Source organism: Telopea speciosissima, chromosome 4, assembly GCF_018873765.1.
Source record: "Telopea speciosissima isolate NSW1024214 ecotype Mountain lineage chromosome 4, Tspe_v1, whole genome shotgun sequence".
In the NCBI taxonomy this organism is placed as follows: domain Eukaryota; kingdom Viridiplantae; phylum Streptophyta; class Magnoliopsida; order Proteales; family Proteaceae; genus Telopea; species Telopea speciosissima.
The window spans coordinates 70,662,472-70,688,627 of record NC_057919.1 but is presented as its reverse complement, the minus strand read 5'-3'; the positions used below and the strand labels follow the sequence as shown (position 1 = coordinate 70,688,627).

At 38.7% G+C, this 26,156-nt stretch overlaps 3 protein-coding genes across 9 annotated transcripts; 2 read left to right on the top strand and 1 right to left on the bottom strand.

The window, feature by feature from the left end:
* Positions 1–592: 592 nt before the first annotated feature.
* Positions 593–23,518, bottom strand: LOC122657438 (CBL-interacting protein kinase 1). 4 transcript variants are annotated; one of them, XM_043852136.1, is made up of 13 exons: positions 23,289–23,517; positions 22,782–22,844; positions 20,495–20,566; positions 20,241–20,348; positions 20,013–20,093; positions 19,836–19,889; positions 19,619–19,744; positions 19,285–19,497; positions 19,075–19,179; positions 18,858–18,974; positions 18,462–18,524; positions 18,140–18,214; positions 17,857–17,982 (listed from the first exon to the last, which is right to left on the bottom strand). In XM_043852136.1, the coding sequence occupies exons 1-13, from the start codon at positions 23,463–23,465 to the stop codon at positions 17,908–17,910; spliced, it is 1,329 nt and encodes a 442-aa protein (XP_043708071.1). In that variant the 5' UTR covers positions 23,466–23,517; the 3' UTR covers positions 17,857–17,907. The 4 variants fall into 4 exon arrangements, with proteins under 4 accessions (XP_043708073.1, XP_043708071.1, XP_043708072.1 ...); XM_043852137.1 differs by lacking the exon at positions 20,013–20,093 and having other exon boundaries at positions 17,871–17,982; positions 23,289–23,518; XM_043852139.1 differs by lacking the exons at positions 22,782–22,844; positions 23,289–23,517 and adding an exon at positions 22,522–22,538 and having other exon boundaries at positions 17,872–17,982; positions 20,495–20,568.
* On the top strand, positions 2,812–25,730 carry LOC122657437 (probable GTP diphosphokinase CRSH, chloroplastic). Of its 2 annotated transcripts, XR_006332308.1 has the most exons (5): positions 2,812–3,293; positions 4,548–5,480; positions 5,935–6,219; positions 7,155–7,343; positions 25,682–25,730. XR_006332308.1 is itself a non-coding variant. In XM_043852135.1 (4 exons), the coding sequence occupies exons 1-4, from the start codon at positions 2,862–2,864 to the stop codon at positions 7,290–7,292; spliced, it is 1,788 nt and encodes a 595-aa protein (XP_043708070.1). In that variant the 5' UTR covers positions 2,812–2,861; the 3' UTR covers positions 7,293–7,584. The 2 variants fall into 2 exon arrangements, 1 of the variants encoding a protein (XP_043708070.1); XM_043852135.1 differs by lacking the exon at positions 25,682–25,730 and having other exon boundaries at positions 7,155–7,584.
* Positions 9,008–17,171, top strand: LOC122657439 (AP-1 complex subunit sigma-2-like). 3 transcript variants are annotated; one of them, XM_043852141.1, is made up of 9 exons: positions 9,008–9,245; positions 12,485–12,571; positions 14,996–15,087; positions 15,233–15,341; positions 15,493–15,528; positions 16,036–16,122; positions 16,201–16,283; positions 16,315–16,331; positions 17,153–17,171. In XM_043852141.1, the coding sequence occupies exons 1-7, from the start codon at positions 9,243–9,245 to the stop codon at positions 16,273–16,275; spliced, it is 489 nt and encodes a 162-aa protein (XP_043708076.1). In that variant the 5' UTR covers positions 9,008–9,242; the 3' UTR covers positions 16,276–16,283; positions 16,315–16,331; positions 17,153–17,171. The 3 variants fall into 3 exon arrangements, with proteins under 3 accessions (XP_043708076.1, XP_043708077.1, XP_043708075.1); XM_043852142.1 differs by lacking the exon at positions 17,153–17,171 and having other exon boundaries at positions 16,315–16,383; XM_043852140.1 differs by lacking the exon at positions 17,153–17,171 and having other exon boundaries at positions 16,201–16,383.
* Positions 25,731–26,156: the final 426 nt, after the last annotated feature.

Below are 26,156 nucleotides of genomic sequence, written 5' to 3'. Positions count from 1 at the left end.
AGAAGCTCGATTGAAGAAGAAGAAGAACCTCTTGGTACTGGACAGACGCAAGGAGTCGTGAGAGTCCACTCACCCTAGCACCTTGAGATCCACAAGGCAACACTCACACAAGGGAGCAATAGCAGCAACAAAGGCAGCAAACATAAAGCTGAGTTTTTATTAATCAAAATTCGTATTCAATGCTGGCCTCCCTTACAAGTTACAAACTTATATAGAAGACTCAAAAATAGACTTAGACACTAAAAAAGAATGGCCTAATCCTATCCCTAACCTATTAGGTAACTTAAATTGACTAGGAAACTAGAATACTAAAAGAAATAGACTCAAAACATGGCTGGACTTATAGAGTCCTAATCCAACCCAACTTACATCACATGACCAGTTAAGTTGTCACATGACCACTTAGCCAAGTCACATGATCACTTAAATTGAACCAATTGGATGCAACCAATTTGAATCGATTTAATTAAAAAAAATAAAAATAAATTAAGTATTGGGCTAATCCCGTATGCAACCTATGTACCCCTAGTTTAGGCTCATTAAAGTGGCCTAATACATAGAAAACCCTTGGGAACAAAGGCCCAACATGTATATAACCCAACCCTAGGCCTATTTTTAAAGAAATAAGCCAATTTCTATGATGAACCTACATCAACTCTCCCTAACTTGAAAAAATTCGTCCTCAAATTTTGCAGTGCATGGGGGGGAATCAACATGTGATCAACAACTTTGACCATCCCCAAACAAAATTCCGATGAGGTAGGAACATTGGGGATAAAGTCTTCAATGCGTGAAGCTTGCTCTTCGAAGAACCATGGTGGCATAACAAACTCTATGTGTTCTTTCTTTGAATCAGCAACAGCTGTCAATGTCTCGTCCATAGAGCCTGTAGTGTTAGCAACCTTCTCATCTAATGCGTGAGACACAAGCTCCACCTCTTTAAGAACAGCATCTTGAAGGTCATTGTTTTCCTTTGGAATGCTCTCAATCAACTTTTCATCTTCTACTATTTCAGCTTTGTCTACTTTGTTCTCTTCAATGTATGCCTCTTCAGTAGAATCTTCTACAATTGTGTTTTGGACCTCCACATCAATTTGATGGTTGAGCTTCTCAATTATGATCTCAACTACTGGTGCAGCTTGGTCAACTTGAATTTCTTTAGCTATCGGTTCTTGAATCGCTTCAACACAAATTGCCTTAGTAGAATCTTTTGTTGGTACATCCGCCATTGGTGAAACTTCAAACACAGTCGATGCCACTTGCGTGTGAGTTGACATGTTCGGTAGTCCTTGTGGCTGTACAGTCGATGTGGTCACCTTTGGTTGTAACCCTTTTAGAGTAAACAAATGGTATAGACGGTGTCGATCAGGTAGAACACACGAGTTGTTTTCAGGTTCAATCCAACCTTGTTGCTCGTCCAACCAATTACAACCTACTACAATGACGCTCCTTGGTACCGGCTTACACCAAGCACCGTCAGAGTATGAGGAACACTTAAATTCAACAAAGACTGGACCTGTAGGCATGATGCAAATCTCTCCTGACTGGGACAACATATCCACCACGGATTGTGAAATAATGTTGTTACGTTGCCTCTCATCAACAATTAATATGGCTATGCTTCCATTGGGTAGACGAACTCGGGTCTTGAAAACGAAGGGAGGTGGGTCTTTCGAGGCTTGGTTGGAGCTTCCCTCCGCCATAGCTCTGATACCAATTAATGTAGTCCTAGGTAGGAGTAGTCCCACTAGGAGCCAGGGTAATAGGATTACCTAACAAGGCTGGCCGATTGGGACAACTTAGGCTAATTAGGGCAGAATTAGGGTTAGGGTTGAATAATGGCAATGGGGTTTATGGGGTTTTAACGTGCAGGTCTAGGGTGCTTTAATGGCATATAAATATTAGGGTTTGGGAGGGTTTTAAAATTCTGCAGTCTTGGACAGAATAGAGTTGCAGGTTTTAGGTTTAATGGAGGTTAGGGTTTGATGGATGGAGGGGAAGGATATAAGCAGGGAAACTAAAATTACTTATCGGTTTGATCTCCTTCAAAGGCAGCAGCAGCAGCTTGAAGAAGGAGAAGAACCTCCCGCATCGACAGACGTAAGGAGTCGTGAGAGTCCACTCACCCTAAGTAAGTCAGATTTGGTGGAAGAGAGGAAATGGAGATAGGGTGGAATTCCATGGAGCGAAAGGAAATGAGACAAGGAGAGAGATAAACTCAAAATTAACTTTACCATTGTGTCAAAATCCTACCAATTTGGTAGGATTTTGAAAGTGAGTAGATTAGACAGAGAGGCGTGAGGTTGTCTAGAAGTTTCTCACTCTATCTAACCAGTCTCATTTGTGATAGTTTAAATGGTTGTACCCAATGTACAAGACTCCCGCGTTTAACGGGGTCTAGGGAAGATCAAATATAAGCAGCCTTACCCCTGTTTCAAGATAGACTATTCCAAGGACTTGAATCCGTTACCAAGCATTCAGCAAGTGAGCACATTTGTGATACTTTGTGGAAAATTAAAACAAATTTTCCACCCTCTCTTTACCTTTTCCACGTTGCTCCGTTAAACAAACAAGCTAACAAATCTTTTTGTTTTTTTGGGGTAGAAAGCAGCTAACAAATCAAGATAAAGAAACAGTGATCGGTTGCCAATGGGAGTCACAAATCGTTTTCCTTCTCGACAAATAAAACAGTGGGCAAAATACATTAAAACGTTTGGATGCTCACGTGGCATTTTTAGGACCAGTTACTCTGCTTGCGAAGCGTCTGACAAACAATTTTTATAGTACCAAACCAAACCCACAACCAAAAAGCATCAACAAATCAAGATGAAGAAACAGTGAAACTTGTTTCTGTGACTCTCATGGAGATCAAAAGCCCTGGCTTCTCTCCTCAACCAATTCCTAGAACTAGGGTTTCGGTAACTTGTTTTTCTTTGATATGGAAATGTCATCCGAATATCACATACGGGCGAGGGCGAGGGCGAGGGCGAGGGCGATGTCGACGACGGAATCTGGCCCTCGGAGTTAGCTTATTTTCCTTTATGGGACCGTCAGCAACTGCTAGAGCTCCGAAAGAGCTGGAGCAGCCAGGAGGGAGGATGGTAACGGAACTGGTCCGAGCATTCAACGAGCTGACGGAGAGGATTAACGTGATTTCTACCAGCTCTTCACGTCTACTCTTCCAGTCTCTCAAGCTCTCCATCCCTTTGTTGCAGGCCTTGCCTTTTGCTCCCGATGGACGCTCTCCGCTATCTAAAGCCCTGTCAGTCGCACTCATACTTGCCGATCTTCAGGTATCAATTTTTTTTATACAGGTATTAATTTTGTTAGTAGGTTGGCTTTTGGCTTTCTTTGAAGCAATCTGGATTGATTTTGACTTACTTTAAGTTACTGATTTACTCTTGTTCTTGTTTATTCTTTGATAATTTGGTACATTTTTCTCTTCCACTCCACCCCCTCCCCCTACCACCCCCAAACCTTCCTTTTTGCACTACTTATACTCTCTGCCATTGGTATGTGAAGGCCGCATTTAAAAACTCGATCCATGGATGAAAATCATATGCATTTGGCAACCACGTTGGATGGAATCATCTCAGTCTGTTCTTGCGTGACATTTGAATACAAAAGATTATCAACTAAGATGGAGCCATCTGGATTTTGGATAAATCGTTGTGATATTAACAAGGATGGGATTAGTTTCTGCCTTAATGAAATCATTTCGTTTTAAATCCCATAACATTGTAGCCTCCATCCTCTTTTCTCGGTTAATAGCTCCTCTTCTGCGGACTGTTACCTCAAATTATAAATGGAGGTTTTCGTGCTCTTCTGAGTTTTGAATGAATTTGTTCTTTTTTTCCTCTCCCAAAAAATCCCCATCGCATTTGTTTGCATTATGCAAGGATGAGATAGAACGAACTGAGTGAAAAAAAAAAAAAACACTATTTTCTGACATACATGTGGTTTTAGTAATGAAAGATAGGACGAACTGATAGCTTTTAGGAGCATTTTACCTAATCAAAGTTTACAATGAAAGTATATATTATTTTCTTTTCATCAGAATCTCTCACTGGGGGGGGGGGGGAGGAAGATGAAGAACAAATCAAATGGGCTTGCTTTTTTCCTTGACATACGAAAGTTTGATTTGGGGATTCAAGAAATTATAATTGTATCAGGAAACTAATTTCAGAGTGATTACCAGCTGGCTCAGATAGGATGTCCTCAGATGCTCGCATATATTGTCAGACAGATCTGCTTTGTTGCTTCTGTGCTGAACATCTGATTCCTAAGTCAAATCCAATTCCATACCGTATGCTTTTCTTATCTAATAGAAAGTGGTCAGGATATTGCTTAGAAAATTTACTCCCCAAGCTTTAGATCTAATTATTCATTAATTATGTTGTTCAAAAGTTTCAGGACCTCAGTTTGTTGCTTCCCGTTTTCAGGATCCTTTTCTAGGTTGAAAAGCAAAATCCTTATAGCAAGTGAGACCGTGGATCTACTGTTTTGTATTCGGGTTTTTAGTGTATTTATCATAAAGGTGATTGCAGATGGATGCAGAAGTTATTTCAGCTGCTACACTGAGAGAAGTTCTGGAGGCAGGTGCTATATCCATACGTGAAGTTGGACATAATGTTGGCACCAGTACTGCTCATCTCTTGCATGAAAGCTTGCGCTTAAGGGCATTACCTTCAAAAGTAGAAGTTTTGGATGATGACAGTGCTGCAACATTGAGGAAGTACTGCCTGACTTACTATTGCATTAGGGCTTTGATTCTAGACCTTGCTCTGAAGCTTGATGCAATGAGGCATCTGGATTACCTCCCAAGATATGAACAACAAAGGTTGTCTCTGGAAGTTATGAAGATATATGCACCCTTAGCTCATGCTGTTGGTACTGACGCCTTATCACTTGAGCTGGAGGACCTTTCCTTCAGATACTTGTTTCCTTACTCATACCTTTATGTGGATGCATGGTTGAGAAGCCATGAAACAGGAAGTATGCCACTCATAGATATGTACAGGGAGCAGCTTCTCCAATGTCTAAAAAGTGATCCTGCATTAGGGGAAATGGTGAAAAAGATAGCCATCCAAGGTCGATATAAAAGCCGTTACAGCACAATGAAGAAACTTTTGAAGGATGGTCGCAAGCCAGAAGAAGTAAATGATGTTTTAGGGTTGCGGGTGATATTGAACCCTAGAGCCGGAGATAACATGTCAGAGATGGGTGAGAAAGCATGTTTCAGAGCAAGGGAAATGATCCAATCTCTCTGGAAAGAAATACCAGAAAGGTCAAAAGACTATATTACCAGACCCAAAGCAAATGGATATAGGAGTTTACATATGGCAGTTGATCTTAGTGAGAATGGCAGGACTAGGCCGCTGATGGAAATACAGATACGCAGCACAGAGATGGACATGTTGGCGGCTGGTGGAACTGCATCCCATTCATTCTACAAAGGTGGCCTCACCGATCCAGAGGAGGTAAGTTTCATTCCATCATGCAATTGAAATTCATATAGCACCATGTCTTTTTTCTATTGTTGTTTGCCATGTATTCTTAGTTACTAACCTTTTCTTCCACATCTGTTTTTCAAATGGTTTTAGGTTGGTCTTCCGTTCTTATTTGTGGTTTAATGAAATACAATCTCAAATTTCTCAAACAAGAAGTCCAAACACACATACGAGCTTTGAATATTTGCTGACAACTACCTTCCAGTTCATAGTGGAGGGGCATCTTTTCACTGTTCCTTTAATCTAATTCTTTTTGGGAGGAGGGACTTATTGAATGAGTTTGGGCAGGGTTTGCTGCTGTCATTTTCTTTCCATTTTATGTTCAAGGCCATGAAACTCCTCAGAAATTCCTATTAACAATATTGGTTTTAGATATTGGTTTTAGAAACAAAGTAATTTTACTCACTATTTAGTGAATGCTCAGGCAAAACGGCTCAAGGCCATTATGATGGCTGCAGCTGAGCTTGCAGCATTGCGTCTTAAAGATCTCCCTTCCACGAGTCATAGAGGTGTTGAGATTGATCAGAGGAATCAAATCTTCCGCCTTCTTGATAAGAATGGGGATGGTAGGATCAGCATTGAGGAACTTACAGAAGTGATGGAAGAGCTTGGAGCCAAGGGAGAGGATGCCCGGGAGATGATGCAACTTCTTGATGCAAACAGTGATGGCTCCTTGAGCTCTGATGAATTTGATTTGTTTCAAAAGCAGGTAATTTGTTTTTTGAAAGATCAAGTCATTGGAGATCAAAGAAACTTTGAAACTTCAAAAAGGAAAGAAATTGCCGTACCAAACTACCAATTGGACTTGATTTCATCTGTTTGTCACCCCAACGACTTGATCATTAGATCTTATTGTGCCCTCTGAATAGTAACTGAGTTCATGGTTGCTGGTCTAATGTAAAACCTGTTATAGTACTCCCCGCCCAAAAAATGGGAGCTTCTAGTTGTCACTATGCCCAGTGATGTTTAATAGTGACCTTATACTTTATGACCCACATGGCAGTGAATGGGTGGGTCCATGAGAAAGAGGATCTTTTACGTTTCCTACTAATTAAATTCCAGGCCAAAACAGGTGGGGGAAACACCTTAAAAGTGCATCCGAATTTTCATAAAATTACAGGATGCCTTTTCACTATAATTAAATCTCATGATATTTTTATAATTTTGATGTAACTTTGAACTCACTTTTTAAGGCACTTCCCCTACCTCCTGGTTGAAACTTGATCAGTGGGACATGTGCAACGTTCTCTATCACATGAACCCACTCAAGTACTGCCACATGGTAGGTTTTGTTTATCTGAGAATGTGCCTAGCACTCTTGGCAGAGTGTGGAGCATTAAAGCCCATCTTACCAGGAGGTCTTGGGTTCAAGCCTCCTGGTTCTCACCTTCCCCCACCCTCCCATAGAATAGGATAGAGTAGGTACCAATAAAAACAAAAAAAACCAAAAAAGAAAAGAAAGAAACCCTGTTTACTGGTGGTTAGGCTAACCAGTGGATGTGATTACACCTTACAAAAATGTAGCCTTAAATCAACAACCATTGCATGTATAGTCCCCCATTAGGAGACAGGGAAAGCATCTTGGTTCTCTTGTAACTCAATTGGATTTTGTTTATAATGTTGCTTTATATTCCCCCACTCTAGGTTGAAGTTATGCGTGATTTGGAGGACAGAGATTATAAGTACAAAAGCCTGTTGGATGAAGAGCTTCAAATGACTGACAGATGCAGCTTAATACAGGTCAATAATGAAGAGCTTGGCAACAGGCTGGTAGTAAGATAATTCATGTACGTGTAGAAAGTGTTGTTCCCAATTGTCACCAACACCTTGTAATCAATCCCCTTGAAACAACAGGGTGACGAGGGGACTATTCAGTGTCTAATAAAATCTCCTGTTTGTTGGTTAGGTGCTTCAATTACCAGTTCATCATATGTGTGAATACACTAATCTTTGTAGTTGCAGAAGACAGGCCAGTTATTCAAATTGTATGTTTTATGCATTAATACCATGTTGTAGGATGAAACTATAAAAATTGCTTTTCTTATTAGATAATATCAGAATTTATGGTTATCTGGGATTTGCTTCTACTATTTATATGAAGAACTGAAACAGAGATTCTGGTGTTGCCTTTCCTTTCACCATTTTAAGTGGATAGGCAACTTGTGATCAATGGAGTTTGATGGATGATGGAATGGATGCAAGTGGCATCTCTAATTTTATTTTATTTTATTGAAATAACCAACTTCTGAACTTTAGAAATATGTTGTGCCTCTATATGGTTCCAAAAGAAGTGACAGGAAGTGAAGGGAAGGGGAGCAACTGGAGACTGACTGGTCAGACTAAATGCACTCCTCCAGCCAGATGGCACACCCTTCAGCCCCTCAATATGGTCTCCCCAGTCCTCTCCAGTGACCAGGATCCGTGGCCAGGGAGGTAAAGAAAGCTGCATTTTTTAGGTGATTACATGAATGAAATGGCATCCCTTCCCCTCCCGGTCGAAAAAGAAGGGAGGGGTGGTGGGGTGGGAAGAGAGAACAGCTAATAAGTTGAGAGTATACCCAATGATCCGGTGAAGATGCATCATCACATTTTAATAACTTGCATTGAAATGAGTTAGGTTTAGGGTTCTAAGCTTGGCCCATTTGTAATTGCGGGTCAAAGCAACCGGCATAGAAAAGGTAACAAGGAAGTAAAATGGTGAACTGTAGTTCCTGCATCTTGATTTATACTCCAAACCAGTTGAGTGGAAGAGGACACTCCATTTGGTTAGATGGAAAAATTGGGCGCCTATTCAATTGAATGGCTCATCTGCTAGTGGACTCTGAACATTTTGCATTGTATCTTGAGTGGTGTTTATTGGATTCAAACTCGACACTATGAGCAAGGGAGGATGGAGCCAACCTGTTTATTTGTACTTTCACCGGTTGAAATCCAGCCTTATTCCGATTCTATGTTGAGAGGGGCAGGGCGAACCGGTGACAAAAGGCCCAGCGTCCACGCTTTGGTGGAAACAGGGGAGGAGAGGGGGGCTTTGGTGTGTGGCAAAGCCTAGTGTTCCTGCAGATACGTTGCTGGAGGCCATGAACTATGCTTGTGGGGAAGGTGGAGCGAGTGGTAGAGAGAGAGGGAGCAAACCTTAAATGATTTAAATCCAAAAAGGAAAATTTTGACTTGCAGATTTTGGGGAAACGATTTGGGGAAGATGAGGACATTTTGATCAATAAAAATACAATTTTATTGTTAACCGTTTACAGTTAATGGACTGGGTGTTTTTGTTATTTAGTTTGAAAAACAGGAGAAGTACATGAAATTTTCAAAACTTCATGGGTCAAAATGTACTTTAAGTCATAACTCCGGGGAGGTACGTGAAATTTCCCTTTAACTAAAACAAAGAACAAGAATTTCACTAAACACAAAGCTTAAAATGACATCGAAATTTAATCCTTCCCCATCGGTCATCGTATGTTGTATACATTTTGAGAGTCAGCATAAGCAATAGAGGAATCTCATTTGCATTTATATATATAAATAAGGAAGGTTTCGCATCTGGGGGTCTTGTACTCCGACGGATCTGGCTTCCAACGACGACGCTCAGCTAACCTTGGTACCCTCTTCTTGTTCTTTCCAATTTTAGGCTTTCGGTGTCTCATCTGTGGGACCTCGTTAGTCGTTACTTCAGCTTCGTTGAAGTTCGGAGAAAAGGCCGGAGATTTCCGCAATAAGAGCGCTAAAATGGTGATTCCTCAATCCTCATCCTTGACATTACTCCTCTCTCTCTCTCTCGATCTCTGTGTGTGTGTATTTTGGGGTTTCTTCCTCAGTGGTCTGTATCTGCAGAACAATGGCTTGATTCTCTCTACAGATTTTACCCTGACTTTGTTTACATGTTATTAGAAACCGTTAGTCCACACCATTTGATGTTGCTTCTCGTTTCTTTGATGAAGAATTGCGTTGTGATGTATTTTGTGATCTTGTTTTCTATTTGTCCCAAACTTTGGATGAAAATTATAAGCAAAAATTAATTTGACTACCTTCTCACCAGTTTGTTGTTTTCATTTCTTATATTTTACGCTACGGTGCTAGACGCGAAAATGTTTTGATGAGTTTGTGATCCCTAATATATCCTTTTGCGAGGGATCCATATGGCCATACTTGAAGTGTGTAGTGTTGACCAAAAGATTTCAAAACAAGGGTTAAACAGTTTAGTTATTGAGGTTGGGGTTGCTTTAGCTGTATTTTGATGTTTCGGATCCTTGTCTTCAACAATCTTTGGTGCTTTTTCTCGGAGCCTAGAAAGCCAGTACTAGAAATAAAAAATCATTAGAGAAGAAAGATAGAAGTGAAGAACAACAAAAGAGGGTAAGGCTAAGCCTGTTCCTGGCCCTCAAAAGCAGTACAAGTACAACAATGGTGAACAGTTGAAGAAGGGAAAACAAACCAGAAATTGTGTCCCAAGATTTGATGGCCCCAGTACGGAGAGTGAAACTAAGAACTGGAAATGCCCTCAAATACTGACAACCTAGAACACCATGAATACAAATGAGAAATAAATTTTCGGTGATCATATATGTTTATATGAGGTTGAATTTCCCTCCCTGTGAGGGCATTTCTCTCCCTCCACGAACTTTTCCTTTTTAATTTAAAATTTCAGATCAATGAATTTAATTGATAATTCATAGTATATACAGAATCATTGTTGAAGTTGTCCATGAAGATAAGAGGAATTTCTTGCATCTCTTAGAGTTGGGGAGCTTTTTTGATGAACAAATATATCCTTGATAGAATTCTGATTGCTAATGATTCGATGAAATGAGAAGCTTGCGTAAGTAATTAGAGATCTATAATGTGGCTCTGAGAAAGCCAATGATGTTGTTAATTGGTTTGTGGACTATGCAAGGAATTTAAAGGACTATGACTAGGGTGCTGATAGATGCAATGAGTAAGAATGCATCTTGCATGCCACTAATTTAGTATTATTAATTGGGTGTCAAGAGGTTCTTTTCAGAGGGGGGGAGGGGAGTCCTTTGGCAATGAGATCCCCTCTATCCTCTCCCTTTCACCTTTGTGGGGATTACATTTCAGCCATGTTGAAGACTAAAGCACCCTTAACATATGCGGAGGGTTTTGTTTGTAGGGAAGGGATTGAAGCTTCCCATTTATAGTTAAAAAATGAGACTATTTTCTTTTGTGAAGCCTGGAAGGAGAATATTTTTTATGGTGATGTGGGGTTGTGAGTTCAGGGGTAGCTCCTAGATGCTTTGTGTTTCCTCCCGGTGGAAATCAAAGGTCACTAAACTCGTGAATCTTGAAATCCTTCTTTTTGTTTTGTTTTGTTTTGGGGGTGTTGTTGGGGGAAGAAGGAGGGGTTGATAACTAAGCTTCTTGGCTTTTGACTTGTAGAAACCGTACACTAGAATGGAAACATGTAAGAATTCCCTTGGAGGAAGGATAGCCTTGAGAGGTCTACATTTTATCGCTTGCTTTATTACCATTAACACCCCCATGGAGTGTTAAGATTGATGGAGACACATCAGAGAATCTTTCTATAGGAGATGGGGCAACCTAAAAAAGACAATAACCTGTGACATGGTAGGCCAACCAAAGTAGAATGTTGGACTTAACCTTAGAAGTTTGCAAGAGATAATCAAGCTTTCTTATCCCATCTGGTATGGAGAATAGAGGTGCCATAGAGATCATCCAGGAAGTGGGGTTAGAAGTCCTCTTGGAGGAAGGTTAACTCTGAAAAGTCTACCCTATCTTATCCTACAATTTATTACCTTTGAAGCTTCCATTGGAATTTGAAATTTTATCGAGACATACTTGTTTGAAAATAATATTTCTTTTGCTTGGAAGGAGTTAAGTCATGTCAAACTTGTTTAGAAAACCAAGACCTTCACCTTCTAGGAATTTTCCTGAAGCCCATGATAATGTTATCTTGTCTTGATTGAAAAATATTGTATAAGCTTGTACTCAATGTCTTCTATTTTCTACTCTAAATACCTTCTTGAAGCACTTGAAGAGCATAACTCTAGGTTAACCTGAAGCACGTTTACGTGAATGCATCTGTACTTTTCAGACATGAGTGACATGTACATACCATGATTCTGAATCAACAGATTGATTAAAAAAACTATTGGGTAAGCTTATAGTAATAAATAAGAAATTTGTCATGTCTCTTCGGCCAATTGAAAAAAATTCTCCTTGATTCAGTATCGAAAAGAACTTGAATATGGTTTCTTTTCTAATTATAGAAAATGGGAAAAAAAATGGTACCAGTAATCAAACAACTCTCTGAGGTGAGAGCACTGTATTTTTTATTTGCGTGTAATATTCCGCTGTAAGAAGGTTCACTGTCTGAACAATAATCTCCTTATTTGGATGAAAACAACATACTGCTCTAGAAAAATCACTATTTTATTTTTGGTAGGCAAAAATAATTTTAAGCGGCCCCATAGGAAGGGCTTCCTCCACTGCCCTAATATCGTTATGCCACATGGACAGATGATGTGGCAATTCTGACCGTTGGATAAAGGTCATGGTCAAGATTAGCCACATGTCCTTTCATTATCAAAATCAATCAAATACTTGCCTGTGTATTGGCATGCATCCCCATCTATATCCATGCATGCCTGCGGTACTCTGACCACTATTGTGCAGTCTCCTGCAGCTGAATTTTGTCGAAGCTCTATTTTTCCACTTGGCCAACTCTGTTTGTCTTAAATTGGTCTTGTGAGCAGGGGACCTTGGGGTCTACCTGCCACAAGTATTGGGCCCCATCTAACCTGCTACATGGCAGATATTTGGGCCAACCATGAAACACTTGCTAGGTGGGCTGTCCAGGAACCAAGAGCTCTTTTTGGAATGAATTAGTCCAACAGTTAAGCCCCTAGTTTCTTTTGATTAGGTGTGTTTTAGAGACACTGTTCTGACCTTTTGCTGCTGTGTGGTTTGTAATATTTCTTTGTTTGTGCCAGATTCACTTTGTGCTTCTTATCAGTCGACAAGGAAAAGTAAGGTTGACAAAATGGTATTCTCTTTATTCCCAGAAAGAAAGATCTAAGGTAAATTTTCTTGGTCCTTATATTATTAATAGATGCTATTAAACTGAGTCATCCTCGTTATCTAGAATCATTACTGTTCAAATTAACTGTCATCCTTGTTATCTAGCATCATTACTGTTCAAATTTTAATTCTCAAGTCACCATGATTTTATAAGAGTAACACCTTTGCATTTCTTACAATAATGAGGATATTTTTTGGTCAGCCACACCATATTATGTTTGATTAATGAACAAAAGTTATAAATGGATTACAAATGTTAGAATTTATCACTGTGCATCCTATACAGAAACATAGAAAATAACCAAAAGATACATATTATTATTATTATTTTTAAAGACCCCAGTTTTTCCTACTTTGTTTTGTTTGGATCCATGTAGCCGACCCCATTAAGTTGGGATAAGACTGAATTTGTTGTTGTTGTTGTAGTATGCCTACTCCACTGGCTTCATCCCCGAAATTGCAGATTGTTAATACTCTGGACTTTTATTCATATTATTTTATATTTTTTATCCACAAGTTAACATGATGGAGTACCTCCCTTGTCAGTATTATTTATGATGGACAAAGTTTTACTAATTATAGGAGGGTATTGGTGGTTACTTGTAAGTAATAAATATAAAATAAAGGGTCCGTCCTTGTATGAGCAACAGCTGTCTGTAATGTTTCACATCCATGATGACTTGACACATCAATAACCATAGGTGGGTCCATGTGATGGAGGAGGCCTACACCCTTTTCATGGGTCAAGTTTCAACTTGATTTGCCTTAAAACTGGATTCAAAGTGAAAGAATTACATAACTGCGGCTAGATTCTGTTACAGTGAATTGGCGTTAGGTAATTTTACTAAACTTTAAGTTCATCTTTTTACCATTTCCAGTGCTTGTTTTAGACAGAAGTTTGACCAGTTAAACGGATGTGTGATCCTCTACAAGGTTCAAGGTCTCGGTTTCGGACCTGGTTCTGGCCAGGCAGAAAACCGAGTTGGGCCGAGATCTTGGCGAGTTGGTGTTTTTTTTCTTCCTGAACTTGAAGCCAGGTTTTGGTTTTTGACCTAGTTAGGTCTTGAAACTTGGTATACAGCCTATTTTGCGCTATTTAAACCCAATGGCACTATCAGATTTTGAAATATCAAAGTCCAAATAGGAGTTTGACTTCGGACCCTAGGATGGTAGGCTACGACGTACTAATAGGCCTTATTCTACACATAATTTAGTAATAGAAAACATACAATTAATGTAAAATACCGAGATCTCGAGTCGATGCTGTTTCCTTAACTCGTCCTTTGTCTCGTCTCGGACCTTCAAAAAACCGAGATATCCCGGAGGGATCGGCGAGACCTTGTTCCATGATCCTCCATCACATAGACACACCCTCACCCAGGCTCTGTTTTTTGGGGTGCGATTCTCACCTAGCCAAATCTGCCACTTTGCAAGAAGACATGATCTTGTGATGGTAACAAGTGTAATGACCAGGTCGCTTCTCATATAATAATCCATAAAGTATTTCATTTCATAACTTTGCTATGAATACTATGCTAACTCATTTATTGGTACTTAGGTGTTGGGCCAAATTATCTATAGAACTAAAAAGCAAAAAGAAAAAGGTTATACTTGCGTATGGAAAATGTCAGTTTCAACTGTAATGCTTTTGAAGCTCTTAATGTATTTTGAACCAATGATGTTTCATCTTCATTAATTTTTCATGTACTATTGTCCTCTTTAGTTTCCTTAGATGAGCAAGAATGAAATGATCTATAGTTCCTTCAAATTACATATGATTGTTGGGACAGCTGACATCTCTTTTACGTTGAACATTGATTGCAAATTATTATCAAATTTGTCTTTGCAAACATTTGCACTGCCGTATAATCTTTACTGGTGAATAGTTATTTCCCAAATGTGCGGTGGAGCTATCTAATCTACTGATAGTTCCTCAAGCGAATCAATCATTTTTTCATCTTTCTTTGCTTGATGCAAGCCTATCGATGTCAACCTCAACCATCGTTAGAGGACTTAGAATAGTGTAATGCCTTGTGCAATTTAGTATTTTATTGGTTGTGGTTTTCAAGTGGCTATAATCAATCACTGGTTGGAGGTGGTTGACCCTTTGTGTGATTCATTTTCTTTCATTTTCTAAATCTAATGCATCTGGTAGTTGATGGCTTTGACACTGACATTGGATGACCGCAGTGCTGGGATCACCACTTGCTTGTTATCTTTGAAGATGTTTTGCAAGGGAATGATAATTTTTAGTTTTGGTGGAACATAAATATTTGCATTGAATTTTGGCTTCTTAGTTCTTATCTACTTTGGTAAAACAAATGTTCAATATTATATTTTTGAAAAAATAAAATTAGTGATAAATAAAATAATACACTTGTGCTTTTCTAACATTGCCAAATGTTTTTCATCCCTATGCAAAGGTGCTTCGAGAGCTCAGTGGAGATATTCTCTCACGAGGCCCTAAGCTTTGTAACTTTGTTGAGTGGAGAGGATACAAAGTTGTATATAAAAGGTAGCACATGATCTCCACCACCAGGTTCTGTGTTTTTTATTTTGGCTGTTTTCTGCTATTATACTGGGAATTCCTTTTGGAAGGGAACAATTCTGGATTTCTTAGAGACCAATATTTGATATAGTTCTGTAAACATCGTACACAGATATGCCAGCCTGTATTTCTGCATGTGTACTAACCAGGAAGACAATGAATTAGAGATACTTGAGATAATTCACCACTTCGTTGAGATATTGGACCGCTATTTTGGCAGTGTGAGTGAACTTAGTGAGAACCTACGAGGCATAATTAAATGATGTGTTAAAATTGTTTGTTTTTTTTTTAAATTTATTTAGTAACTATAAATGGTGATAATTGAATTATTTTTCTGTTATCCCCCCCCCCCCCTTTTTGTACCCTCCTTAGGTCTGTGAGTTGGACTTAATCTTCAATTTCCACAAGGTATGTTCCTTGATCCTTTTTCTTTTTGTACAAGGACAGCTGTTTCTTTCCTCATTGATGCATACAATATTTTGCCAATCCATGCTGTAATTTGGATGCCTGTTCGGCACACAACTTACAATCATTCTGGTGAATTCATTCTGTGAGACACCAAGTTTTGGCCTGACAAATAAACAAATACGGCAACCATTTTGATAGTTGGTCTCTCTCTCTCCACCCCCCCCCCCACCCCCTCTTTCTTTCACGAGCAAATTTTGGGCTATAGAAGCCATCCAGAAACCTACTTAGTTCACCTCCCACCCCAAAATAAATAAAGAAAGAAAGAAAAAGAAGTCATGCTTGTGGTAAAGAAGGGGAAGAAGAAAAAGGAAGCCAACTTTCAGTAACAGTTTGGATCGTATCTGTGGCTGGATTACCTGTTTGGTAATTTCAAGGTCAAGGTCAATCGTTACAATAATGCAGGCAAGAATTACCCTTTTTCCTTATTTGTGGATGTAAACCTTACAGGCCTACTACATACTGGATGAGATTTTAATTGCTGGTGAACTTCAGGAGTCAAGCAAGAAGACTGTCGCACGTCTTATAGCTGCACAGGTATTTTTGATCAGTTGAAACTGTCTTCCTTCTATAAGATTTGTGTGTTTGTTGAGGTGAAACCTGTTTTGGTTGCAGGATTCTTTACTGGAGACAGCCGAAGAGCAGGCCAACACAATAAGCAATATGATTGTTCAAGCAACCAAAAAGTGATCCATTGCATTAGCCATCTATCAATACTTGATATATTGTTTGATGATTGAAATGCATAATCTTTTTCTCGTGTGATTGGACTATGTTATCATGCTTCATATGTTCTATCATTCTTTTGTAGTTCCATTGCTAGTGTCTACTGTGAAGTTTTCTAGATATCAGACATGGTTGTAAAGGTTTTTTTTTTTTAGTGTTTTTTGTGGGCGTGTGGGGTTGGGTTGGGGGCATAGACATGTTTGTAACTCTGTGTAATTGATAAGATGTTTCCCTAATTTCTCAATTATTGGAATGTTAGTATTTTTCAGCCAATTAGTGAATGGTCTTCATAAAAGAACTGTTATATTGAGGAAATGTTATTTGATTCCGCCATTTTCTTTTTTGTGGATCAGATGAAATTTAAAAGCCAGCAAGTTTTGTTCCACAGATTTTGCAGGAAATCACAAACCAACTCTGGTTTATAATTATGTATGTTGAAATTCTACCACTCCATTTTTTGTTTATTGTTGTTCCTTGAGCTGAAAAAACCACCAGCTACTTAAAACGATGATCTTTTTATTCGTTGTTTTTTTTTTGGTGGTGAAGGGGGGGGGGTGTTAATATTACACTTAGAATATGAGAGAAAAACACTAATAACCAATGAATTGGATTATTTAAGAAAATTGCTTATGGAAGTAATGTGTTTGAAAGATTTTTTAAATATTATTTAAGAGAATTAAAAATACCTGATTATGGAAGTAATATGTATTTTTTTAAAAGAAAAATACTTGAAAAGCAAGGATACATCTTTTTAAGAAAAATTACGATAATAGAGTATTCCATTAGGGGTTCTTTTCATTTTAACCGAGTTTACCTTACCCCTCAGTTGTGGGGTATGTTCGTCTTTTTTGCCTGTTTGAAGTAAGGACTAAAGGCGGACGAATGGAAAGAACGGAATACTATTATTTTGTTCTTCCAATAAAGGTCAACCTCACACAAGGATGAGGCTACTTTAGTCTCACGTATCTTTGCTTTTTGGATACTTCATGTATTTTGATTAATGTTTAGAAATCCGAATAGACGTGCAACTACTTAAATCTATTCGATACGTGCGACATAATCTACAAATAAAATAATAAAAAGAAAAGAAATAATAAGGAGAGGAAGATATGAGAGAGAACTAATAAGGAAAGATAAGAGAAGGATTTTTGGGCTTTGAAACCACTGGCAGTTCGACTGCCGTGATCTGTAACTCTGGCGATTACAATTCTCTACTATTTCGGTGAGGGTAAGCTCTGATCTCTCTCTTTAAGTTGTCACTGGTCACTGTTAACGACTAATAACCTCATGCCCGAGTGGGGTCCACCCCTCTCTTATTAGAGGCACCAGACAATTGTATCAGGCAGAGAACCAGAGAGAATAAAATTCGTATTTGATTGAATGACATTTTTTAAAATTCAATAGAGGTTGAGCGGTAACTTTTCACGGTCGAGTGTGTGTGGGGCACATAAACCATGCCCCAAAAAACCAAGAACATTAACTCAAAAGTTACTATATTAAGGCTGAAATAGTTAATTTCTGACCTAAATAGTAAACCTACCCCCACCCCCAAAAAGAAAAAAAAGATTTACATCAAGGTGTACGACCATGCACTAGTTATATTGACACTTGCGTGGCCAAAATCTCTTGCCTTTGTTGGACGCCGAGATCATTGGATAGCTTCGAACACAACTGCACCAACAAGAACACACATTTGAAGAATATGTTAGTTTTTGATGCCCTCAACTCTCTTATCTACTCGGATCAGCTGGGCACATAGTGAGTGAGTGATCGTGAATCTCAACATGTTTCTGGATTTTTAACTTTTAGAACACTTGACTTTACTGACCTGTCTGTACATCGAAGGATCACCATATGTTTTTCTCAACTCCACCACATACAGAGCTGCACTTATCTCAAACACCTGCAATTAAAATTTCACAACACTAGGAGTCAAACATCTAGTGACTGTTAGCCGATACATGAAGAGTAGAGTAAACTATTCTGTGAGACCTCAACCCTGGGTTGCCCTTTTGGGTGCAACCATATTTGCAGAGCCAAAATACCCTTTCTTTACCCCAAAAAAAAAAAAAAAAAGTATGAAAAGATACAAAACCATGTAATGTTCGATCATTCTGCAACCAATTTTTCGGATTTTTTAAGTTTCTTACCTCTGCTTGGACTGAAAGGCTACCGGGTATCTTCCTACCCTTGTTCTCTTGTGTCACCTTCAGCTGCAAATCAGGAAAGAAAAATAGAGAAATGAATAACCAAGCACAAAAGTACCACCAATTCAGAGAGATGTCTCTCTTGGATCAACATGTCCTGCGGAAGAAGGACATGTTTACTGCATCTTACTTCTTTTAAATGAAGAATATCCATCTCATGGTGGAAGCTTGGGGAAGAATATGCCAAAAGGAAAATATGAACATTACTTCCAAAAGGGAAACAGAGACTTCCATAGGTAAGTAGATTTGTTCTGAATTCCAGTTTCAATATCACTATCGACCAACTAACTGAACCCACAAAATCCCAAGATGAATCTCTATGACCACCAGATTACAAACCTTTCCATTTCTTTTCTGGACTCGGAATCCCATTTCTGTGACTATATCTTCAATCTTCTCAAGTAAATCTTTTGGTAAAATATTGGATGTGAATCTGATCTTCCTCTCGGAGGCCTCCTGTAATAATTTGGAGAACCAAAAAAAAAAGAAAAGGTTATCATCAAATTATAATACTAATTAGTCAAGAAATTGAATGGAAAAGCTTTCAAGCTCTCACCTCTTTCTCAAAGAAGCCAGAGAGATCCAGGCAAGATGACATTCCAATTAGCTGAAAGGCATTGATTAGAGTGGGTGAACCAGGATCCTTCTCTGTGTCCGTGGCCTTCATCATCAAACAATGGGTTTCCTTTAGTTTCAAATAAAGCAAAGAGAAACAAACAATACACTGAAGAGAGGGGTATGCTAAAAGACTAATTAATTTTCATACCACCCCTTGCATAGAGAAAGCTTCGGCATCAATGAAGATGTCTTCCTCCTCATCATAAGGATTAGCAGGGAAGTAATCTTGTTTGAACCATTCATCAGTTTTTATCTCTGCTATGGAGATTCGAGTGCAAGGATTTGGGTCGAGTATCCTCTTTATCAAGTTTTGAGCACCTGGTGAGAGCAATTTGGGTATCTGAACATCTCCCTTGAATATCTGAACCAAATCAAATCAGAAGATAATGATCAAAGTGCTGCCCAAGATGTAACATTCAGTGTTCATTAGAAGGCCAATGGGGGAAATTAAGGGAGAGTACTAAAGGACGGTTATAGTTTACCTTCTGATAAAGAACAGCAAGGTTTCGGTCATCAAAAGGGAGGTACCCTGTAAGAATCACATACAAGATAACACCACATGACCAAAGATCAGATGTGGCACCGTCGTACCCTCTGTTGGCGAGAACCTACAGATATAATTAGAGGTTGTGAGCAGAGCCACAGAAAGGGGGGGGGGGGTTAAAAAAAACCCGACTTCAAAATGAAGTTTATTGTTACCTCTGGGGCAACATAGTTTGGACTTCCACATGTTGTATGCAGTAACCCATCATCCTAATGGAAATCAGAACAAAATTAAAAGATGAAATTGTCTGATAAGTTTCAGGTAAGCATGCATAGATAGATCCAAACATGAGAGATGATGTTAAGGGCCGGATGTATTTGTAGAAAACATACTCTGAAATGTTGAGTTAAAGCACTGAGGCCAAAATCAGATATCTTTATATTTCCTTTCGCATCAACAAGAACATTTTCAGGCTGACAATGACATAAAACATGCAGGTATGAGAAACAAAAGCAGAGTCCCCTGGAACCTTCACTGCATCACCAACAACTTGGTGGTGTGCCATTGTTACTAAAAATCATAATCTTTTAACAAGACAGAAGTAGTAGTAGTAGTAGTACCTTCAAATCCCTATGGAAGACACCTTTGTCGTGGCAGTAAGTCACACCATCAATTAACTGTTGGAAGAGTCTCCGGCCTTCAGCTTCTGAGAATTTCCCTTTTAAAGCCTAAATCAGAGTTCTCAGGAAGTTAGTTATACACCACAAGGTCTATAAACAGGACAGCTCAATAAATAACACAAGAAAATAGAGTACCTAATCTAATCTAATCTAATTAACAAGTAACAACCATGAAAGAAACAGCTGTTCCTTACAATTCTGTCGAATAATTCACCACCATTCACGTATTCAAGGACCATGCAAATCTTTGTCTTGCTGGCCAAAACCTGTTATTTGAGCAGTATCCAATGGAAAATGATCTCGGGTCATTCACTGACATATAATCAAATTCAACAAGGTCCAGAAAATAAATAAATAAAAATCAACTAAGGAATTGCATAGGCAGCCTTAACTGTTTATTGTCGTCCAAAAATGCATGCCAAACACAGCCTTATTATCTATATATTTATTATGGGCATTGGTTTCCAACTAGAGAATTGCATAGAAATAATGGGAAAAAAATGAAATGAACAATATGGGTTTTAAACGTGTAGATTTCCAAAAACAAAAAGACAGCATACTCATATAAATTGATGAATTATTATATGAACACCTACATCTAATGTTCAAAACAATTATAACATCCAACATTAATGCATATATATTTCACGACCTATCATAAGTTTCAACAAAAAAAAAATAATAATAAGGTAATAAACATGAAATGAAAGGGGTTGTTGTTTCAGATGAAAGTAGTAGTCTTATATTACCTTGTCCGCATGTACTCTGAACTGTTTTAGGAATTTGTTTTTTTTTTCCCCTTCTTGTTATCTTAGTTCTTAAATGAAAATTTTATTAAAATGCGAAAGGCAAAAGCTGTTCATTAGAAGCAAAAATCAAAAAAACGAAAACAAAATTTTAAACACTTTTTTGCTAATAGTGGTCCAGACTCCACTTCAAACCTGAGAGTTGGAAAACTCAGTAAGGATAAAGGATTATTTCACTAAGTGGGCCACTTTCTCATGAGCCAAGAAATTGAACCGCCCAAATTTTTTTTTAAAGGATGACATGGGCAGTACAGATGACTTAATCGATTGGCCATCCTGCATTCCTGCGTCCATGGACTGATGGACATGGAGTGGGAAACACAGCCTTGGAAGGTGAGAAATCTGGATATGGTCCAATCATAGGAGAGAGGCAGGAGGGCTACGTGGATAGGGGGCAAACCTCACACCAATTAACCCATAATAGGCCATAAGGCCCATAACTAACTCAGTAAAGCCAAAGCCCTTCCAACCGCCGTGCCCTTTTTATTGGGCCAACTCTCCAGTCCAACAATATATATATAACCATTCTCAAGATAAATTATTTTATTAGAGGGTCCACCACACCCATTCTACTTGAAAATCCATTGTCACATGCAAACTCTCAGAAATATTGCATTAATTATTGCGTCGTGTAAATTGCAACTGTGCTCTTACCAAAAAATAAAAAATAAAAAAAATTGCAACTGTGCATATCTTTCCGATCTTCCGTGGCCCAGCATGGCCCCACACACCCTTTCTATACTTTATAGGATAATTCTAATTTTTTTTCAACGAATACTTGATAGGATAATAATTTAGGTGGGGTTGAATCGGTTTTGGTCTCAATTGAGCCAAACAGAATCTGGTCCAATAAGATGAGTATTGGGGGTTGATATCGATCTCAAAAGTATTTGATTTGGTTTTAGTTTTGTTATTAGGTTCGGTTCGGTTTGGTTTTCTATTGATTTCGGTTTCTGCCTATTTCATAAAACCTGGATGAAGCCGTCCCAATAAGAGTTCAATTCGGTTCGATCCAGGTTGAAACAATCGATTTTGGTCGGTCCAATGGGGTTCGTCTAGAAACAAAGAATCCCTTATTTCACACAAAAGACAAAATGAGGACTTAGGCTTGCTGGCCACCTGAGAGGACTCCGCCTCATTGTTTTGGCACTTTTGCTCGCTCTAGTAACTAGTAAAATCAGATTCACGCCACATGTGACATTGTGACGCTCCAGGAATCAGGATAACCGACGGTAAGAGGTAGGTGCCGTCCATATGCCGCCCAGAAAAACCTTTCTTCTTCTACATAATCCCTAAAGTATCCAAATTATAATTTAATTTGAGATTGAAAATTAATTCCCCGGAGGGATAGAAGGCAACGCAAAGAATATGATTTGGATTTGGATTTGGATTTGGATTTGGATTTATCCCTTACTTAAATTATGAAGAGATTCTCGTCTTTCTTTCTTTCTGGGGAGCTTCTTCTGAAGATTAATTTCGGGAACAGTTGGGCAATAAATACGCACCCAACAGGGAAAGACCAAAATTTAATGATATTCAGTTACTTTATACAAATTTAAACCTCTACCTCCATGAAAGCTTCAATGAAGAAAAATCAATCACCCAGAGAAATTAAGAGAAACAGAGAATAAGAAAGAGGGGGGGAGGTTTTACTAAATGTAAATCGGAGACATACCTCATGCAAATTGACTACGTTTGGATGTTTCAGAAGTTTGAGGGTGCCGATTTCTCTCTTTATCTGTGATGAGATATCCGTCAAACGAAAGAAATTTAGCCGTACAACACCAAAACTAATAGACTACAACATGAAGGAAAAAAAAAAAAAGGAAACAAGAACTACTTTGTTTTTGGGGGGGGGGGGTAAATAGGAAACAAGAAGTACGGTTGCGCCAACACAGACTTCGCTGTATTATCATCTTCGCAGGAAAATCGAATTTTTCGAGACAAGTCAAAACAACTCTACTGACTAATTCGAAATAGCAGTAGAGAAGCAACGAATGCAGGGGAATGGGGGAAGAGGAAAGTGAGGGTGGGAAGAGGACATTGAAATCCAGCAATTAGGAAACACACAGAAGATGTCTGGAAAGAGAAAAATTCGAAACAAGAGTTTATTAGGGGAAAAAGTATAAATTGCAGAGAGAGAGAGAGAGGGGAATAAAAAATTCAGGTAAGAGACACAGACCTGATCGCTGATTTTGAGGTCGAGGATCTTCTTTTTATCCAAGATCTTAACGGCGAAACCTTGGCCGGAGTCAATGTGCCTGGCGTATTTGACCTTTCCGAAATTTCCTTCGCCTAGAGTTCTTCCGAGCTCGTACTTTCCTAGTCGCATTCCTCTCTTCTCCACCTCTCTCACCATGAAACTTTCACAAACCACCACCGCCAACCAGCACCACCACCACCGGGGCTAGTCAGCAGCAGTGAGTGAAGAAGCGACCAATCTGCAAAACTCCCAAACCCAACCGCACCTCCTCTAATATTTCGGATTCCACTGGGACGGATAAAGTAAATATAATCTACCAGAAACGAGAAACGAGAAACGAAGCAGTGACAAAACGGAAATGGTGGATTCACCAAGTGTCAACCTTCAATTGTTCAAACCATAAAAATCTTAGAAACCGTCGCATATCATCATCATCAAAATCAATCTGAGGAGGAGTCTTTTCTGCTGCCTTTATTTATATCCACATATATATTTCCTCACTCAGTGGGGTAATTACGGGTTGCAGGCACGGACGGTGGTTGCCTACACGGAACATCCGGACGAGACGTCCGAATTATAATAAATATGTAGAAGAATTAGAGTTTACACCTAATACTAATCTGCTAATTTAATTATAATTCTAGCTTTAATCCCTCTTAAACCTCGATCCCATCCTAATCCTCCAAAACTAGGACTAGACGACGCTGCCTATCACCCCTACTAAACTCATTCTTGACCACTTGACCACCAAACCTAGAAGCGAATGGTGACTGGTGAGTAAGGAAGGCCTCAGAAAGGGTCGGGTGCACAGGAGGACCAATTCGGATTATAGGAAGCCCCGTCCGTCCCTACTTCCATGGCGTGACAATTGTCATACTATCTAAGACAAAGTGTTGAACTTAAACTCACGCTCACCGTCACTAATTTAAAATTTGAATTCTAATATAATAAAAAAAGATTATCTAGACCGACCCCCATGGGGGCATCCAACAATTGAGCTGTGTCGTACATATTTGATAAAATTTGGTATCAAACATGTGTCGACTGATAATGGTATCGATACAAATCAACCAATTCGACTGATCTGATACCAATTCCTCAAATTAGTCTGGACCTGTCATGAGACAGCTTCCTGTATTAAGCTCTCATAGCTCCCAAAACTTGGATGCTCCAGTCATGGGCTTAGGTATAGGTATCGGTATTTGTATTGGTCATGGCTGATATTGATACTAATACAAATACAGATTGGCTATATCAAGTCTTACTGGATTGTTTTGCTTCTCAAAGTACTAATATATATCTTGGTTTTTTAAGACCATTTTATTTACCCTTTATCGATATCATTGCTATCGTATCGAGTATTGATGATACCGATATGTATCAATCGATATGGTACCAATACCTTAAATTGGAATCCGGATCAACTATCCACATCGGGATGGATGGGGATAGATCTAACTCCTCCATCATGGCCATGGAGGGGGTTCAGATCTGCCCCCATGTGGGTAGCAGATCTGAACTCCTTAAATTGTGGATTCAATGATTGGATTATGGGTTTAGAGTAAACTCCCACATTTCTTATTTATTTATTTTGGTAAACTTAACTTCTCTTATTGTTCATGATCTGGGAATAACATTCTCTACTCCAACCTGATGGGATGAACGGAGAAATTCTCTCTTTCACATGGCACGTTTAATGGCTTCGAATTAAATAATGGATAAGCAGACTTTGGATCACCTTGCTTACATAACAAGCTTCAATTAACCACTATGAAATTATTGATAAGGGCAAGCTATACTTCATAATGATGCGTCAACCACCATTCTATGTCTCATTTTCCATAGGAGGAAGTGGATAATATGTCTCCCACCTTCTATATGATACCCTCTCAATACTATTCACACCTACTAAGCCCTTGACACGTGACGGTGGGTGTGGAAAAACTCCGTACTTATTTATGAAATTAGATTTTAAAAATCAAAACAAATTAAGTTACGTTTGGTAACTCTCTAGGAGAACAGTTCTGATGTTCTTCTGTACTTCGGAAATAGAAGAATCACAGCAAATTGCATAACTAGGGAGTGAACGTATACCAAGAAAAGATTGCACGTAATGGAAGGGAATATGTTATTGAATTGAGATCTAATTAAACTTGAGATATTGTCAATGTCAACATTGTCATACTCTTCAATGGTTAGGTTTGCCTGATCATTTGGCATGTGGTAAATGAGATAAACTATGGAATGATAAAACTTAAACTAATTTGATCTGAAAATTAAAAAGACTTTTAAAATATTTTAAAACTATGGTGAAAGTTTCTTTTCACGTGGTATAGGGAATGCAGCCATTGAGATGTCATTGTGTTCTTTAGATTATATTATATTATTTGAAGTTTGCAGTACCCTTGACACTATTGTAGGAGTCCCTTCTAACCATGAGAAATCTATAAACTAATCAGAGATTCTATCTTGAAGAAAAACTCATATCTTACCAACAACTGTCTAATGCAGTTGGTGAGCTGTGGTGTGCTTCATGCCCATACTCATTAGGAGGTCTCGAATTCGAATCTCCTGGCTGATACATTTTTCCTCCCTATCCCCTAAAAGGATGATGTTCTCCATGCCGTAGTACAGCCTACACTCAGGCACATGGGGGGTGGATGCAATGACCACCCTACCCCTTGCACAGACTGCCCATGTACCTAAGCGCAAACTACGTTGTGGCACAAAGAATATTCTTCCAAAAATAATATATATGAAAGCTCCTAATTCCAAAAAACAAAACCAAAATAAAAAATAAAAAATTCAAATCCTTTAAACTATTATAAATTATTTATTTGTTTGTTT